General features: G+C 44.4%; 1 protein-coding gene across 5 annotated transcripts in view; it reads left to right on the top strand.

Annotated features, from left to right (window-relative positions):
• Positions 1-13,975, top strand: part of TLK2 (tousled like kinase 2) — a 45,319-nt gene extending 31,344 nt beyond the window's left edge. For all 5 annotated transcript variants that reach the window (XM_054088379.1, XM_054088376.1, XM_054088375.1 and 2 more), the window contains 10 exons: positions 331-397; positions 2,255-2,352; positions 3,099-3,180; positions 4,825-4,916; positions 6,268-6,357; positions 6,852-7,021; positions 8,519-8,657; positions 9,778-9,889; positions 10,825-10,932; positions 11,303-13,975. In XM_054088379.1, coding sequence (XP_053944354.1) covers positions 331-397; positions 2,255-2,352; positions 3,099-3,180; positions 4,825-4,916; positions 6,268-6,357; positions 6,852-7,021; positions 8,519-8,657; positions 9,778-9,889; positions 10,825-10,932; positions 11,303-11,476 — 1,132 coding nt within the window. In that variant the 3' untranslated portion in view covers positions 11,477-13,975. The remainder of the gene's footprint in view (positions 1-330; positions 398-2,254; positions 2,353-3,098; positions 3,181-4,824; positions 4,917-6,267; positions 6,358-6,851; positions 7,022-8,518; positions 8,658-9,777; positions 9,890-10,824; positions 10,933-11,302) is intronic.
• The last annotated feature ends 743 nt before the right edge of the window (positions 13,976-14,718 follow it).

The following is a 14,718-nucleotide window of genomic DNA, read 5'->3' as shown; positions in this document are numbered from 1 at the left end:
AGGAGATTTTCAAAATGAGACAGTAAAACTTTAAATGGAAGAGTAAGGTGCAGAATACTTTTGCTTCAGTGTTCCATATTTAGATTATTGTTTAAAGTCAGTCACTAGCCAAAACAGGTGTTTTTAGGGCCTTCTGGTTTAAGCTTTTGGTCTCCTTTAGATTAATTATGGGGGGAAAAAAACGTAGATTACAGAGTTTATCTGAAAAATGTCCTACTGGCTATTGACATTCTCAGCATGGTTGTCCCTTCCCTGGAGATGTGCGTTCTACGACTGCTCGCTCTCACGTGCGTTGAAACCTAATGTGTTGGATCTGTCTCTTCTGTGCAGGTTAACGTTAGCAGAATACCACGAACAGGAAGAAATCTTCAAACTCCGACTAGGTCACCTTAAAAAGGTAAGACCTGCCTGTAGAAAAGCCTTTTAGGTATGTTTTTCATTCAGTGTTCTGTGGACAATAGCATTTCTCTTTGGAGGTCACTACTATTTGGGAATTGAGACGTTTTTATTGCTTAAAAGAGATGGCCAGGATTTTGTAATATTTTTTTCCCAAGGCAGTGGTATTCAGGAAAGACGTTCTTTGCTTCAGTAAATAGATTTGTGTCCTTACAGTTGTGATTTCGTGCAAGGAGTTCCAGTGCTCTGATGCATTTTATTGTGTCACTGTGACCTGCCTAGTGCTGGGCTCTGTACGTGTCTAATATGGGGAGCATGAAGGAATGGACCAAGGGAGGAAAATAAGAATACACCGAAAACTCTAACCATCACTGACTTTCCCATTTCTGCGTGATATTGAGTAACCAGCTTTATCAGTAACAGTCCAGTAAAATCTCACAGGCTTTTGTAAGCTCATCCTGTTTAGGTAGTTGTAATGTACTTCTCTTTTTAAATACATTTGCTTCAGCACAGACTACCTGCAAGTGAGGTTGAATAAGATAAGTTGTTGCTTACCTTTAAAGTGATTGCCATAACCTAGAATGCATTTGCTGGGACAATTCAACAGATAAAGAACCAAAAAAATAAATAAATAAAATAGCAGTCTTCTGACATTTCCTAGTTAGCTGTGATCTCTGCTAAGGCCAAAGACTTTTCTTACCCATATGAAACAAAGAGGAAGCATGTACATGCATTGCTGGAGTCTCTCATTTTTTCTCAGGAGATACCTGAGCTCTGCACTTGGTTTTTCCTGTAACCTTGACACACAAGTTGAATGCAAAGCGCCATTAATGCTGCTGTCCTCCTCTTTATTTTCAGTGGCAAGGGGAAGTTAATGTACATGTGGAATCCACTGTCTCTCTGCTCATTGTGTTTTATTAGCGAGTGATATGGACAGGAGTGTGCTGAAGGCATGCTTGCTCTGCGGCTTCCATTGTTGGAGGGGATTACTTGCAGGTCTTTCTGTGCGGGCATGTAGCGTGCCACTCGGGAACAGAGGAATCCATTTGGAAATGGAGCTTAATGGAAAATGAAGTAGTGTTCTGGGATCGTGGCATTGTCTGAAGCTGTGCTTATCCTTCTCTGCTTTTGGAAACTGGCTCATTCTTTGGGTCTGAAAATAGAACAAACTGAGAAGGAAAGGGTCACAAGACAAATGGATAACTATGTTCCTCAAGTGCTGTACACCAAATAATACTGCTCACACCCCACATCTTAATTGAGATTTGCAACCCTGTACGCAGTGATGTGAATTCTGGTGTCGTGTTTGAGGGCACAGGAACTTCCGACTCTATAAATGCTGTATCAGTACTTCCACATGGCTCTAAGTTACGCTCCAACCTGTTCTACTGCTTACCGCTAATAAGACCACATGTCCTTTCACATTCTCCATCCTCACCAGATGCTGCCCCATCCGTTTAAAGCATCACAACATCCCTGTTCCTTACTTTTGAGGGCTGTACGCTTTCTCATCTCCCACCAGCAGCTGAGTTCTTACAAACCAGCTGCATAGCATTTAATCGGAAAGGAGCAAGACCAGAGCAACAATGCTGCTTAATTACAGAAAATGTTAAGAACAAGAAGGCGTAAAGATATGTCTGCTCCTGTCTGTGTAGGTGTAGACAAAACTGCCCAGTCATTTTTCATTCCTTTCACCTTCTACCTGATTTTTAGTTGTCAGTGACCACCTCTCTGATCTCCCAAACAAGTTACAATAGTTTCACAGGTGGAATTACATTTGTGCTCCCATAAACCAGGCAGAAATGCTAACTGCGCTATCTTAGTGTTGTGTTTTCCTTTTTGTTTTTCCCTTGCACAGGAAGAAGCAGAGATCCAGGCAGAGTTGGAACGGCTAGAGAGGGTTAGGAATCTACATATCAGGGAATTGAAAAGGATACACAATGAAGATAATTCACAGTAAGCATGTGGGATTCAGGGACAAGAACACGTAACAATTATTTGTTTGTCCCCTTCGTAATGGGAAACGCTTCGTAGAATCATAGAATGGTTTGGGTTAGAAGCGACTTTAAAGTTCATCCAGTTCCGCCTGTCCTGCCATGGGCGGGGACACCTCCCACTGGATCCGTTTGCTCAAAGCCCCATCCAACCTGGCCTTGAACTCCTCCAGGGATGGGGCAGCCACCACTGCTCTGGCAACCTGTTCCAGGGCCTCCCCATCCTCGTTGTGAAGAATTTCTTCCTAATGTCTAATCTAAATCTTCCCCCTTCCAGTTTTAAAGCTGTCCCTCTCCCTCTTCCTATCGCCCCATGTCCTTGTAAAAAGTTCTTCCCTGGCTTTCTTGTAGGTACTTCAGGTACCGGAAGGCTGCTATAAGATCTCCCCAGAGCCTTCTATTTTTCAGGCTTTAATCTTTTTTTAAATTGGTCTTAACAACTCAATATATCACTTCATTTGAGGGAGGCATGTGATATAACTTGAAGTAAACGTAAGACAGAGGCTTCCAAGTGCATCAAAGTACCATTATATAGTCTTTCATCAGGGCAAAATGATCAAATAATATCAAATCTTTCAGTCATTAACAAAGTTTTAATATTTTTCTGTCTGAATATAAAAATGTTGCTCCTAAGCTCTATAGTGCCTCTAACTTGTGCACTAGGTTCCATTATTTCTGTAATTATTCTTAAACTGTCTTTCTCAACAGATTTAAAGACCACCCAACACTAAATGATAGGTATTTGTTGCTACATCTTCTGGGTAGAGGTGGCTTCAGTGAAGTATATAAGGTAAGTTGGAAGTGGCAGTCTGTGGTGTAATCTGAATTTGAAATGAAATACTGCAGTAAGCAGAATTTTTACCCTTGTTTTCTCAATGATGTGTGTGGTTGTGGAGGGAAGAAGAGAGGACGTGTTGCATCTGGCTTGCATTAGACAGCAGGCTTGAGTGTTTTAGGTTCTGCCCTCATCCTCAGGGGTCAGATTTCCTGCAAATGCATGTTTCAAGAAAATGTTGCGGCGAATCTACAAGTTCTGTCAGGACAGAGAAGTAAACCACTTGTTTCTTCAAGTGCTACACACAAGTACCTTAAGTAGCAAAGTTTTATTGAGTATGGCATGGCAAGTCTGAACATCACTGCGAATAACAGAAAATAGCTCCAATAGTAAGAGCTATTTTCCTGGGGGTAGAAGGCTTTTTTCTTTTGTATTCATTTTACACTCTGAAGTAGCAGACTGGGTGTGTGCGTGGAGTCTTGGGACTTCCTTGGAAGTGAAGATTACTTGTGTGTCAGCACTCTTGCCTGGCCAAGACCTGTGAAACGTTGGTGCTTGCTGTTTGACTATTATACTTAGAGCCTTTTCAGTTCTAAATATTCCCCATCTGTACCCAGTAGTTCTTGGTTCATGTTGACTTTGGCTAGAATAAAACTTAACGATGCCAACGCAAATATTGGAAGCTTCACAGCGTTGCAGTACTACAATAGATATCTAACCCAGGGGGGCTGGTCTGCCCAGGTAGTGAAAAGAGAGCGTGGTCTGTGTGTAGGTACTCTGAACTGCTCTCTGGAGGCTTTGCTGACTAAGTAGAAAACGTTGGCTTCACAGATGAAAGCAGGAGAAGGGTATGAATGCTTCATACCTGACCAGGCATAATAGTTGTAACTACATTACTAAAGCAAATAAATGCTTAGCCCTTCTCCAGGGCCTTGGCCAATCTGTAAGGCTTTAGGACTTAAATATACAATTTTTGAGATGGACAGAGTTTATCCTTGTCTGCTTGCAATGAGTTTTCATCCCTTCCTATAAATTATTACCTGTTGCTGTTCTGAGATGAAAGAGTTCCACACCTCTCCAAGAGCACGATTCCAGTGGTCTGTTCTTTAGAGACTGCAGAAATAGCAAGAAACTGGAAGGCAAAACACAGCACACAGTTCTGCCATTGAATTTTTCAGCTCTAAATAAGCTGAAACGTTTTGCTCCAAGATGAAGAGCTGCACTACCAGTGTGCAACAAAGTATTAAAATCTTCTTGTGTGTTTAGGGTTTTTTTAAGATGAGTGTAGAAAATTAGTTAGGTGGCTTGGGGAGACACTGGGCAGGGTCTTTCCCAGTGTGATTAACTGACTATATTTTGGTAATTTTGGCTTTTCTGATCCCATTGTAGCTCTGGTGGTAGAATGTCAGTATAAATGTGGCATTTATCCCATAGGGATCCCATAGGGAAGGTCAGATCAAAGCACAATATTCAATTGTTTCAGAGTTGCTTGGCTTCATTAGTGAAACTAATTACATCGAAATGTCGGTTTGCTCTTCACTCAGTATGTTGTAATGCTGATTTCCTGGGTGGGGATATTGGTTTGTTAGAGCTTGTCTGTTTTTGCAGTATTAACTTGAAGTTGTGATTCCTACTGATTTTCAGCTCTTCTCTCTGCAGGCATTTGATTTAACAGAACAGAGATATGTAGCTGTGAAAATACACCAGTTAAATAAAAACTGGAGAGATGAAAAGAAAGAGAACTATCACAAGTAAGTAAGGCTGTAGAGCAGTCAGTTCTATGATTCTGTGTTTCTGAACTCCTCGTGTATTTGGTTTTCCAGTACCTGTGAATGGGCTGCTATTTTTTTTCCTGTGCTTTGCCCTGTTTCAAAAGCCATTCTCTGTCCTAGTAGCTATTTGCAAAAGTTACATCAGATCAGAATTGTCTTAATCATGTGCACACCCCCCCAGTTTTGTATCAGCACGAGGTTTTAAAGCACCAGTAACACTCTTGAAAGAAGGTATGAAAGTGGCTTCTCCTCTCCAAAATGTCTGAGCTCCACTAGTGTGGGAAAGAGTTGTGCATGTCCACCTTACAGGTAGACACCTGCATCGTGCTCCCTGAAAGCCTTCCCTTCTCATTCCTTTTATTTCCTAGAATATTTGATGCTTTCATAGATGAGCAGGACTATCACAGAATCTCAGAATTGCTTAGATTGAAAGGGACCTTAAAGCCCAGCCCGTTCCACCCCCTACCATGGGCAGGGACACCTCCCACTGGATCTGGTTGCTCAAAGTCTTATCCAGCCTGGCCTTGAACCCCTCCAGGGATGGGGCAGCCACCACTGCTCTGGGCAACCTGGGCCAGGGCCTTACTAGCCTCATCATAAACAGTTTCTTCCTAACGTCTAATCTAAATGTTCCCACTTCCAATTTAAAGCCATTCCTCCTCATCCTGTCATTCCAAGCGCTTGTAAAAATCCCCTTCCCAGCTTTCTTGTAGGGCCCTTTCAGCACTGGAAGCTGCTCTAAGGTCTCCCTGCAGCCTTCTGTTCTCCAGGCTGAACAACCCCAGCTCTTTCAGCCTCTCCTTGTAGCAGAAAACTGTATACAGACTATACCTATGTCATGACTTAGAAGGTAATCATGAAGCCTTTTGGTGTTGGACACTTGCTCCATGATGCTGTAGATTAGATACGTTCTCAAAAAAACTTCAAAGAGAAAGCTGTAATCTTAATTCCCCAACACATGTCTAAACCAAATTTGAATCCTGGAAGTTTGGCTGTTGGATTTGAATCTCTAGAAGTTGGTGAATTTAGTATTCAGCTATCTTGATCCCTTAATGATTTATTATGAGATTATTCTGTTCTGGCAAGCAGTACCATTAATCGAGATTAGTTATGTTGTGCTATTGCCAGCATTTGAGATGCACTCATATTCTATGGTTCTCAAGAACTTTTCTGTGCAGTTCTTCATTGCTTACCTTTTCTTAAACTGTCTGAGTGATGTGTATGGGTTTGATTGAAGTTGGACTGCTGTGCGGTATGTCTAGGTCTGCTCTCTGCAGTGCTTCGAATTAAGTCACTTGTATGACTAATGCTCAGGCTTTCGTGTTTTCAGACATGCGTGTAGAGAGTACAGAATTCACAAAGAACTGGATCATCCTCGAATAGTTAAGCTATATGACTACTTTTCGCTGGATACCGACTCGTAAGTTATGTTCCTGTCTCTTTTGACTTAGTTTGACCCATTCACTGCAGACAAAGTATTTGATCTCTTGAAACTTTTGAGTTTCCAGAGGATGGCCGCACCAACGTTACAGACTGTACTGCAGGGATATCTGAGGCCATTTCAGCATACATTGTTTTTCTAGAGACGCCAGCTCACAAACCAGTGTGCTGCATTATGTCAGATGTGGTGCTTTACTAGTAAATCCTACTCTTTGTTGGCCTGGGCAAATGCCCCAGCTGATAGAGCTTTCCGCTTCTGGATTTAGCACTTAATGGGAGATCTCTGACCTTTGTACCACGGAGCAGTGAGGTCTGTGCTCCTGGTAGCTTAGCTTATTTTTAGAAGGGGATTAATAGGCTGCAGGACTCTTAATTTAATATATTGACCAAATAGGTGAGTCTTACAGACAAGCAAGAACGAAGTGTTCTGGTTTTTATCAGGTGCCTTAATTACAACTCCTGTTTTGCCTTCAGGTTTTGTACAGTGTTAGAATACTGTGAGGGAAATGATCTGGACTTCTACCTGAAACAGCACAAGTTAATGTCGGAGAAGGAGGCGCGATCCATTATCATGCAGATTGTGAATGCTTTAAAATACTTAAATGAAATCAAACCTCCCATCATACACTATGACCTTAAACCAGGTATGCTGTGCTGCTAGCTGATGTGCTTAAGGATGCTGACCAAAGGTAACGGGATGTAAGTAGTGTGGGGATGTTTGTTTTGGTCAAAAAGAGACAGGGCTGTCTGGGAAAGCTAACTTGCATCAAGAAAAAAAAAATCCCTAAAATGCATAGAATGTGCTGTGAAAATGGTATTGTCTCCCAGAACTGCAAATCAAAAAGGGATACAACATTCTAGGAAAAGTAGCCTCCTTGTTCAGAATGAGCCCTTGGACCACCAAGTGTCTGTTTTGTTTCTTAATGTCCTGCTTGGATTCAGCCGTTGAAAGCTTCTTATTGCTTCAGAAAGGTTCCCATAATTACTAGTGTGTTTTATGTTCCCATTTTTCTGGCGTATTCTTTCTCTAATCATTTGCCCAAAAACTTGATAGCAGAGGCTAGCTTGGAAGTGTTTGGTTTTTCACATCATGGCTCACAAAGCCGAGGACGTGCAGGCCGACTGTCGGCTCAGGTCTGCCTTTGAACTCGGTAACGTCTGCCGCGAAGAAGGTCCTCTCTGAAGATTGTTGCAGATTTCCCTTCGTCATTGGGCAGAGTCATGAGGAGAAATATGGAAGTGCTGTCTTTTGGAGTGATGCATATTGGCTCATAGCTTTTTTTTTTTTTTTCCTAGTCCAGATAAATTCAGCCGTCCCTTTGAGCACTTATCCCTGGCTTGTCTCCCTATTCCTGTGGCACTTCATCCGCATTGTGTAACTGGTGTGTGACATGGTTTAGCGCATCAGCATCAGGAGTCTGTACAGGAGGTGGTGCTGTTGCTCTGGCTCTGGTGACCCTCTTTCTTCCCCAGCTGCTGTCTCTTCTCATGTTGTCTGAGCATCCTGCAGAGCTCTGCCTACAGTTGTCTAAAGCTGTGATTCATCCACTGCCATCACGCATGATTCTGCTGTTTTATTGTAGGCTTCGAGAAAAACAGTGATGATCTGATTTCTTGAACCTTGATGGATTTGTAAAAGATTCCCGTTTAAGCAGTAATTGTCCTTTTTGAGCTTAGAAAGCCACTAGGGAGCACTGCCAGGAAGGAGAGAGTTTCTGGCTCATTGAGAGGCCAGGGCAAGTCAGGACTTCTGGGCAGAATGAGTCATAATTGTGTATGTGCACTTCTCTCCTTAATCCTCCTTTTTGACCTGCCCTTCCAGTGGGACCTTTGGGAGGGGTCAAAACTGCATATGAGCATCAAGCTCATTCAACTAAAAGGCCTCGGGATCTGGAAGCTCCAAGTAATGTTGGGCCACTGGCTCGTTCAAGGCTGAGCAGAGCAGTTCTGACACTTGGTAGGAGCCCTGTTGTCTCTGGAGCTCAGGATGTTGAGTGTTAAAACACCTACTCCAGGCTGTCACAGCTCGCTGTGCAGGTTCCTTGTCCTCTCGTGCAGGGAACCAGAGTTCAGTGTGTTTTTATTCTTGTGTATTTCTGCTGGATGTGTATCCTAAGGGGCTCTTTCCTTCTTCTGTCTAGGTAACATTCTTCTAGTCAATGGTACTGCATGTGGAGAGATAAAAATCACAGATTTTGGACTTTCCAAAATCATGGATGATGACAGCTACAACTCTGTTGATGGCATGGAACTGACATCGCAGGGGGCTGGTACTTACTGGTAAGCGTCGCCTGGGGCACTTGCGTGTTACAGATCAAGAAGGGTTTTTAAACAGCTTTGGATCTGTCAGCTCTGTGTGCGCTGCCATTGTCTGTGACAGCTTGAGACAACGGGAGGTTTGAGACCCTGGAAACTGTTCTTGTTGTCACATAGCTTCCTTTGAGGGTGGCAGCTTTTTACTTTTCAGTGTGTTAGTGTTTATACATTTGAAAACCATCTCTTATCCAAAGGGCCTGGTGAAAAACTGCATTTGCTGCGGAGATAGCTGGCTCTGGGGTGAAGCTTGGCTGCTCTTTTACAGTCCAGAATTGTACTGTCTAACAGTTGAAGCAAGGAGGAGGAGAATACCCTGCCTCTCTGGAAATTCATGTACATCAGGGAGGCGGAAAGAGTATTCCATTGAAATGAGGAGGTGAAAATCCATAGTTAGCTCTTAGAAAAGATACAAAACTCACAGTGCTGTCTACAGCCAGCGCTTCATTTTCAAGTGACATGCAAAAGGTGTTTTCAGCAGGACTGCCCTCAGTGCTACGTTTTGTCACTGTGTCACCTGTGGCTGAGAGCACAACCTACTGTGAGTGCCACCAAATGTCGTTCTTGGGTATTACCCGAGCTGCAGCCTGTCACTATGGGCAACAGTTGTACAGGAACATTTGTTAAGGCATTCTGTATTGTACGGTTTTGTTCTGTTCCTAAAAATGAAACTAGCTGTAGTTTGAGTGAGGCTGAATGGCTCTAACAAGAACGTGGCATCTGGGATTGCATTTCTAGAAATATGTATTTTGGCTGTGTGCTTCTATTGTGGAATTGTTGGCCAAGCCCTTTTAACAACAAATACCAGTTCTGGAGATAAAAAGAAAATGGAATTATTTTACGTGCTCTGGTGGAAAGAAACTGACTGTGCTGACTAGCTCAGACCATGAGTGTCTGGAGAGCCCTTGGGATCACTCTTCTGGAAGGGCTGTGCATTGGTGATCTTGGCTCAAAGCTGCACAGGAATAAAATTGGGTCCCTCGAGTCCCTTGCTGATCACAAAAGCTTCTTCCTTCCTTTCTAGAGAAAATGATTCGGAATATTTGGAGATGCTTCTCATAACCTATTGTCACTTCCTTCTAATCAGGTATTTGCCACCAGAATGTTTTGTGGTTGGGAAAGAACCTCCAAAGATTTCAAATAAAGTTGATGTCTGGTCAGTGGGAGTCATCTTCTATCAGTGTCTCTATGGCAGAAAGGTAAGAAAGCATTTAACTCCTTTCTTAGTGGTGATTTCCAAACGTTTTGGGAGGCAGCCCTGGCTTCTGCTTCCTTCTGTTCCCCAGGCTGAGAAGGTGCTTCTCCCTTGTCTCCTTGCCATCAGTTCCAAAGCAGAGTCCATGCTAATGAAGTGGAAAGAATTTACTAGCTTGTGTTTTGCTCTGCATGGCACTTACTTCAACAGCGATGTTCTGCAGAACATCTCTTTCCTCTCGGCATGTTCCCCTTGAGGCCATTGTGGGCAGGACAGCTGTATCATTCAGGGCCAGACAACCTGAGGTTCTTGATCTGGCGTTGCTTTGAGATGCTTTCATCTCTTGGTGAGCCTGATACTGCTTGACAGCTGCAAGTGTGTTAGAAAAACAAGTAGGTACAAAGATCTACTCTAGAAGTTCTTAAGATGGCTTTTGGAAGGGAAGAGTCAGGGTCAGGAAAAGGTGATTTGGTTTATGACAACAGAAGAGAGAGACTGGAGCGGGAAAAGGTTCCCATCACCTCTTGTTTTCACAAGTCCTCGGTAACCAAGTGTTGTGAACACCTGGGCTGGCAAACGTGTCAGGTAAATGGCAGAATCAGCCCAGCAAAAACTGAAGTGGGTGAATCTCCTTCAGCTTAGGGAGACGAAGGCCCTCTTGAATGTGCTGAAGCTGACCTGCAAGGTCAGGAAGCAGGTGGAGATCCCTCTTGTCTGAGCCGGACACCCAAGACACCTTCCAGCCTGGTCGCTTTTGTTGAGTTTAAGTGCAAGAGCAATGCGTCCTGCTCATCTGGCTGGAATCTGCAGCACCTTCACCACATCCATGAACCTCTGTCCTGGAAAAATGCTGATGTCAAGTGACAGTAAACAGTAGTGTTATGGGGTTTTTAAGGCCTATCATCAGCCTTTAACAATTGTCTCCCATTTCTTTGGTAGCCCTTCGGTCATAACCAGTCGCAACAAGATATTCTGCAAGAGAACACAATTCTGAAAGCTACCGAGGTGCAGTTCCCTCCAAAGCCAGTAGTCACGCCAGAAGCAAAGGTAATTCATCTTTCAGCGAGTTTGATCGCACCGTATATGTCAGTCAGTAGTTGGCACTGGCTGTACCTTCTTCTTGGTTTCCCTGAGACCAGCAGGAGTTCTGTGTTTAGTGCTTGCCTCCTGCAGAGTGGTCAGTGTTGTAGTTGTCAGGCTGAGGATTGAACAGAGCGCAGTGTGTGCCTCTGCCTGAGCTCTCTCCTGACAACACGTGAGCTCCTGGTGGAGGAGCTGGGCCGTCTCTGTGGTCACTGGGGAAAGAATTTCAATGCTGCCGTTGTCAGATTGGCCCTGCTTCCAAATTATCTGTCGGAGAAAGCTTCCTGTTTCTGTCCGTCTGCTAATTCTCGTCTTGCCTTTGGCATGTCTGCAGGCATTTATCAGACGTTGCTTGGCCTACCGAAAGGAGGATCGGATAGATGTCCAGCAGCTGGCCTGTGACCCGTACTTGCTGCCTCACATCCGCAAATCTGTATCCACAAGCAGCCCAGCTGGCGCTGCGGTTGCATCGACCTCTGGATCATCCAATAACAGCTCTTCAAACTGAGACAGAGTAATAGGCCAAAAACTGCTTGAGAAACCGGCAAAAAGACTTTCAGAAACAACTTTGGAATAAAGGAATCAGCAAGGGTCTCATGAAACCTGTACCAGGTGCTTTTTTTTCTTGCTTTTTTCCATCCATAGAGCATGACAACATCAACTCTCATCAAGAAAACCGTCGGCATCTAGGCCAAGCCATGCGGATAGGAGATGGCTTGAGGTTTATCCGGTAAATGACCACAAAAGGGTGGCTGCTCTGAGCAAGGAGGGGAAACTCAAGAAAATACAAAAAGACGTGGTTCCATGTACTGTGAACTTCTGAACATGCAGCCTTGGGGAATCCAGGACGCCGTGTGTGCTTCATATGAAGAATGTGGACTTTGGAAAAAGACTGGGCTAGTCCAGTGTTGATATTTAAACATTGTTCTTTTTCTTTTAATAAAGTTTAGGTAACATCTCCTGAAAAGCTCGAAGCGCCAAGGTTCAGCTGGGGATGGTATATGACTCTTTGCCCTTTGGAGGGGAAAAAAGTTGATCCTGCCTGTTCATGGCACTAGAGTTAGTGTTTTACCCCTAATTAATTTCAGTTTTTTAAAAATAACAATTTTTTGGAAGAAAATCGTTTTCTGGTCTCAAAGTGAAACCCGTATTAGCAGGTTCATGGCAGTGTCCATTCTGTGGATGGTGCAGCTTTCTGCTCCCTTGGAATGGCCTCTTACGAATAATTCACCTTCTCAGGAGGGCGGCGAAGCCCATGGGAGAACAGGCCTGCGTAGATCTCCTGCGGTCGGAGTGGATCACAGCTCAGACTGCCACGAGGTTTTCAGCTGCTCCTTCAGAGCTGTCGCAACGGTTGCACCTTTATAATGTATTTGAAGTGCTGTTCTTTTTGAAAACACACCCTGACGTGTTCACGACGTGCTCTCTGCTCGCGTGAGCCTGATACCTGTTGACTGTTGATAAGGCAGGCAGCGAACAGGAAAGAATCAGAGCGCAGCTCAGATCATCGCAGGTGTGATCTGTGCTCGGGCAGTATTCTACGTATCTTGTTCGTGTTATAAAAACCTGAAGGTGAAGACTTGTCTGCTCTTCTCGGTTAAGTGACTTGGCAGCAAAGCTTCCCCTCTCCCTTAACACTTCCCTTTTAAAACTTGCTGACTTTCCTAACTTGCTGCCATCACTGCATCCGATTTCACATGAGAGGGAGTGAGATAATGTTCTAGAAGGGAGCAAACACCCTGTTATTTTTTGTCTCCCTTCTGTAATCTGCCTGGAGGGGTCTCGCCCGTTCGGCTGGAGCCTCTTGTCCCCACTCTGCCCCTTTTCCCCTCTCGTTCAGGGAAAACTGAAAACACACACAAAAAGCACAGCACTTGAACATGTGGCAGCCAGGTTGGAGTGCTCCTAACATGTGGCAGGACTTCATAGCCAGAAATATTTAAAGATGCAGTGTTCAAGGGCAAAGTTTGTCTCGGGAGGGAGCTGAGCGATGCACTACTGCACTTCAGGGTGGTGGTTAAAGAACGAATCACCCTGTGCACGCTTCTGAACCCAATACCCAGACCGCCATGGTGTGGACTGTCCTCTCTGCAGCACCTCCAGGATTGTTCCCACAGCTCCGGCAGCATGTGGGCTGTTTGGGGTGCTCGGTACCCGAACGGCTTTCTCAGAGCTAGCGATGTTCTCCGTCACGTGCTTTTGGAGAGAACTACCACTTGTCTGCCTTATTTGTAAGCCATCATCTGCAAATATTAACACTTTAAACCTGACTAGGAATTTGTGGTCAACTGAAAAATGGAGGAGTTTGAAATTAAGCAATGGACCTGAGAAGTGGAGAACTCCGCTGCTTTGATTTTTATTACTATTTTTATAGTGACTCTTGGGCTTTTAATTGGGTTTATTCACTTGCAGCTGCATTAAGGTGGTCTCTAAACTGTAGTGTTTTAAACACAGAAAAGAAATACTGCATCTTTAAATCCTCAGCCATAATTTCGTAGCCCTTTCCATCCCTGCTGCTCTATTCCAGCAGTTAGCTGTTTAGCAAGCAGCACTTCGACTTGTCTATTCGGCCTTTGTCAGGCAAAATCAGGGTTGATGCTTCATCTCGTTTGCTGAAACTGATGACTTGGTGTCTGTCCACATCAGGGAGAATTCTAAAAGGGTTTTTTCTATCCTGGTCCCGTTGTTTCTTGGACATACAGTGTGCGCTATCTCTGTGGGTGTGATTAGTTTTGTGTCAAATGCATTTATTCCTGCTGTGCGACACCCATCCAGGGGCCTGGAGACAGTGTTGGCCTTTCTCGGGGCTGACAGAGAAGAACCCTGGTAGAATTCTGGCTGTGACACCTTCCTTGTTAATATGGGTTTCACTTCCAATAACGGACCCTATTGCCACACTGTTCATTTACTTAAAGAAAAGCGTATGAAGAATTTGTAACTTAAACCAGGCCAGGCTGTTTTGGCTCTACCCAACAGATGAGACATGGATATTAAAATAAGTTTTAAGAAACTGATTTGCTTGGCTCTTACTGTTTTGCTCTTCGTAGCGTTGGTGTGAGCTTTTGGAGGTGGCGTGTAACAAGGTGATGAAGGATGGAGGAAGTTGTGTTCAGTAGTTCAGAGCAGCAAGATCTCCACGTCGGAGCCGGGAATTGCTCCCTGCGCTGAAAATTGCCAAGTCTTGTGTAATGATCCTGTGGCCGTGATCCTGTGCTGGAATAGAGACGTACAGCCAAGGTGGGTTTGTCCCTTATTTCCAGTAAAGTAGAATCAGAATGGTTTAGATTGGAAGGGACCTTAAGGATCATCCAGTTCCAACCCCGCTGCCATGGGGAGTAGCAGCTGCCTTAAGGAGCTGCATACATTCAGGACACAGAAAACGCCCTTTTTTGTGTCTGTTGATGCAAACTTGTGTTGAACTGCCCTGGCTGGTTGGGCCGAGAGGCAGTGGCCAATGCCTGCCACCTGCTTTCCAGCCTGTGGCCACCCAAGGCCCTGATCTGGGTCACTCAGAGTTACGAGAACTCAGCTCCTTTAATTTCTTATGGCTGAAGCTTGTCAGCTTTAAAAATAAATAAGCAGTAGAAAATGAAAAAGGCTTTGGCAGCTGAAGATGTTGAGTCTGCTTATGTCTGGAGCACCAGTTCTCACACCCAGCTCCTCTGTTGGCGTCTCCAAACCTCTGTGGGGCAGCCCTGGGCATCAGTCCTGCCCGCCACAGCCTGGCGGAAGAGTCGCTGGGGGTCTGGG

This window comes from Cuculus canorus, chromosome 25 (assembly GCF_017976375.1).
Source record: "Cuculus canorus isolate bCucCan1 chromosome 25, bCucCan1.pri, whole genome shotgun sequence".
Lineage (NCBI taxonomy): Eukaryota > Metazoa > Chordata > Aves > Cuculiformes > Cuculidae > Cuculus > Cuculus canorus.
The sequence above is the reverse complement of the archived record's forward strand: the minus strand, read 5'-3'. Positions and strand labels throughout refer to the sequence as shown.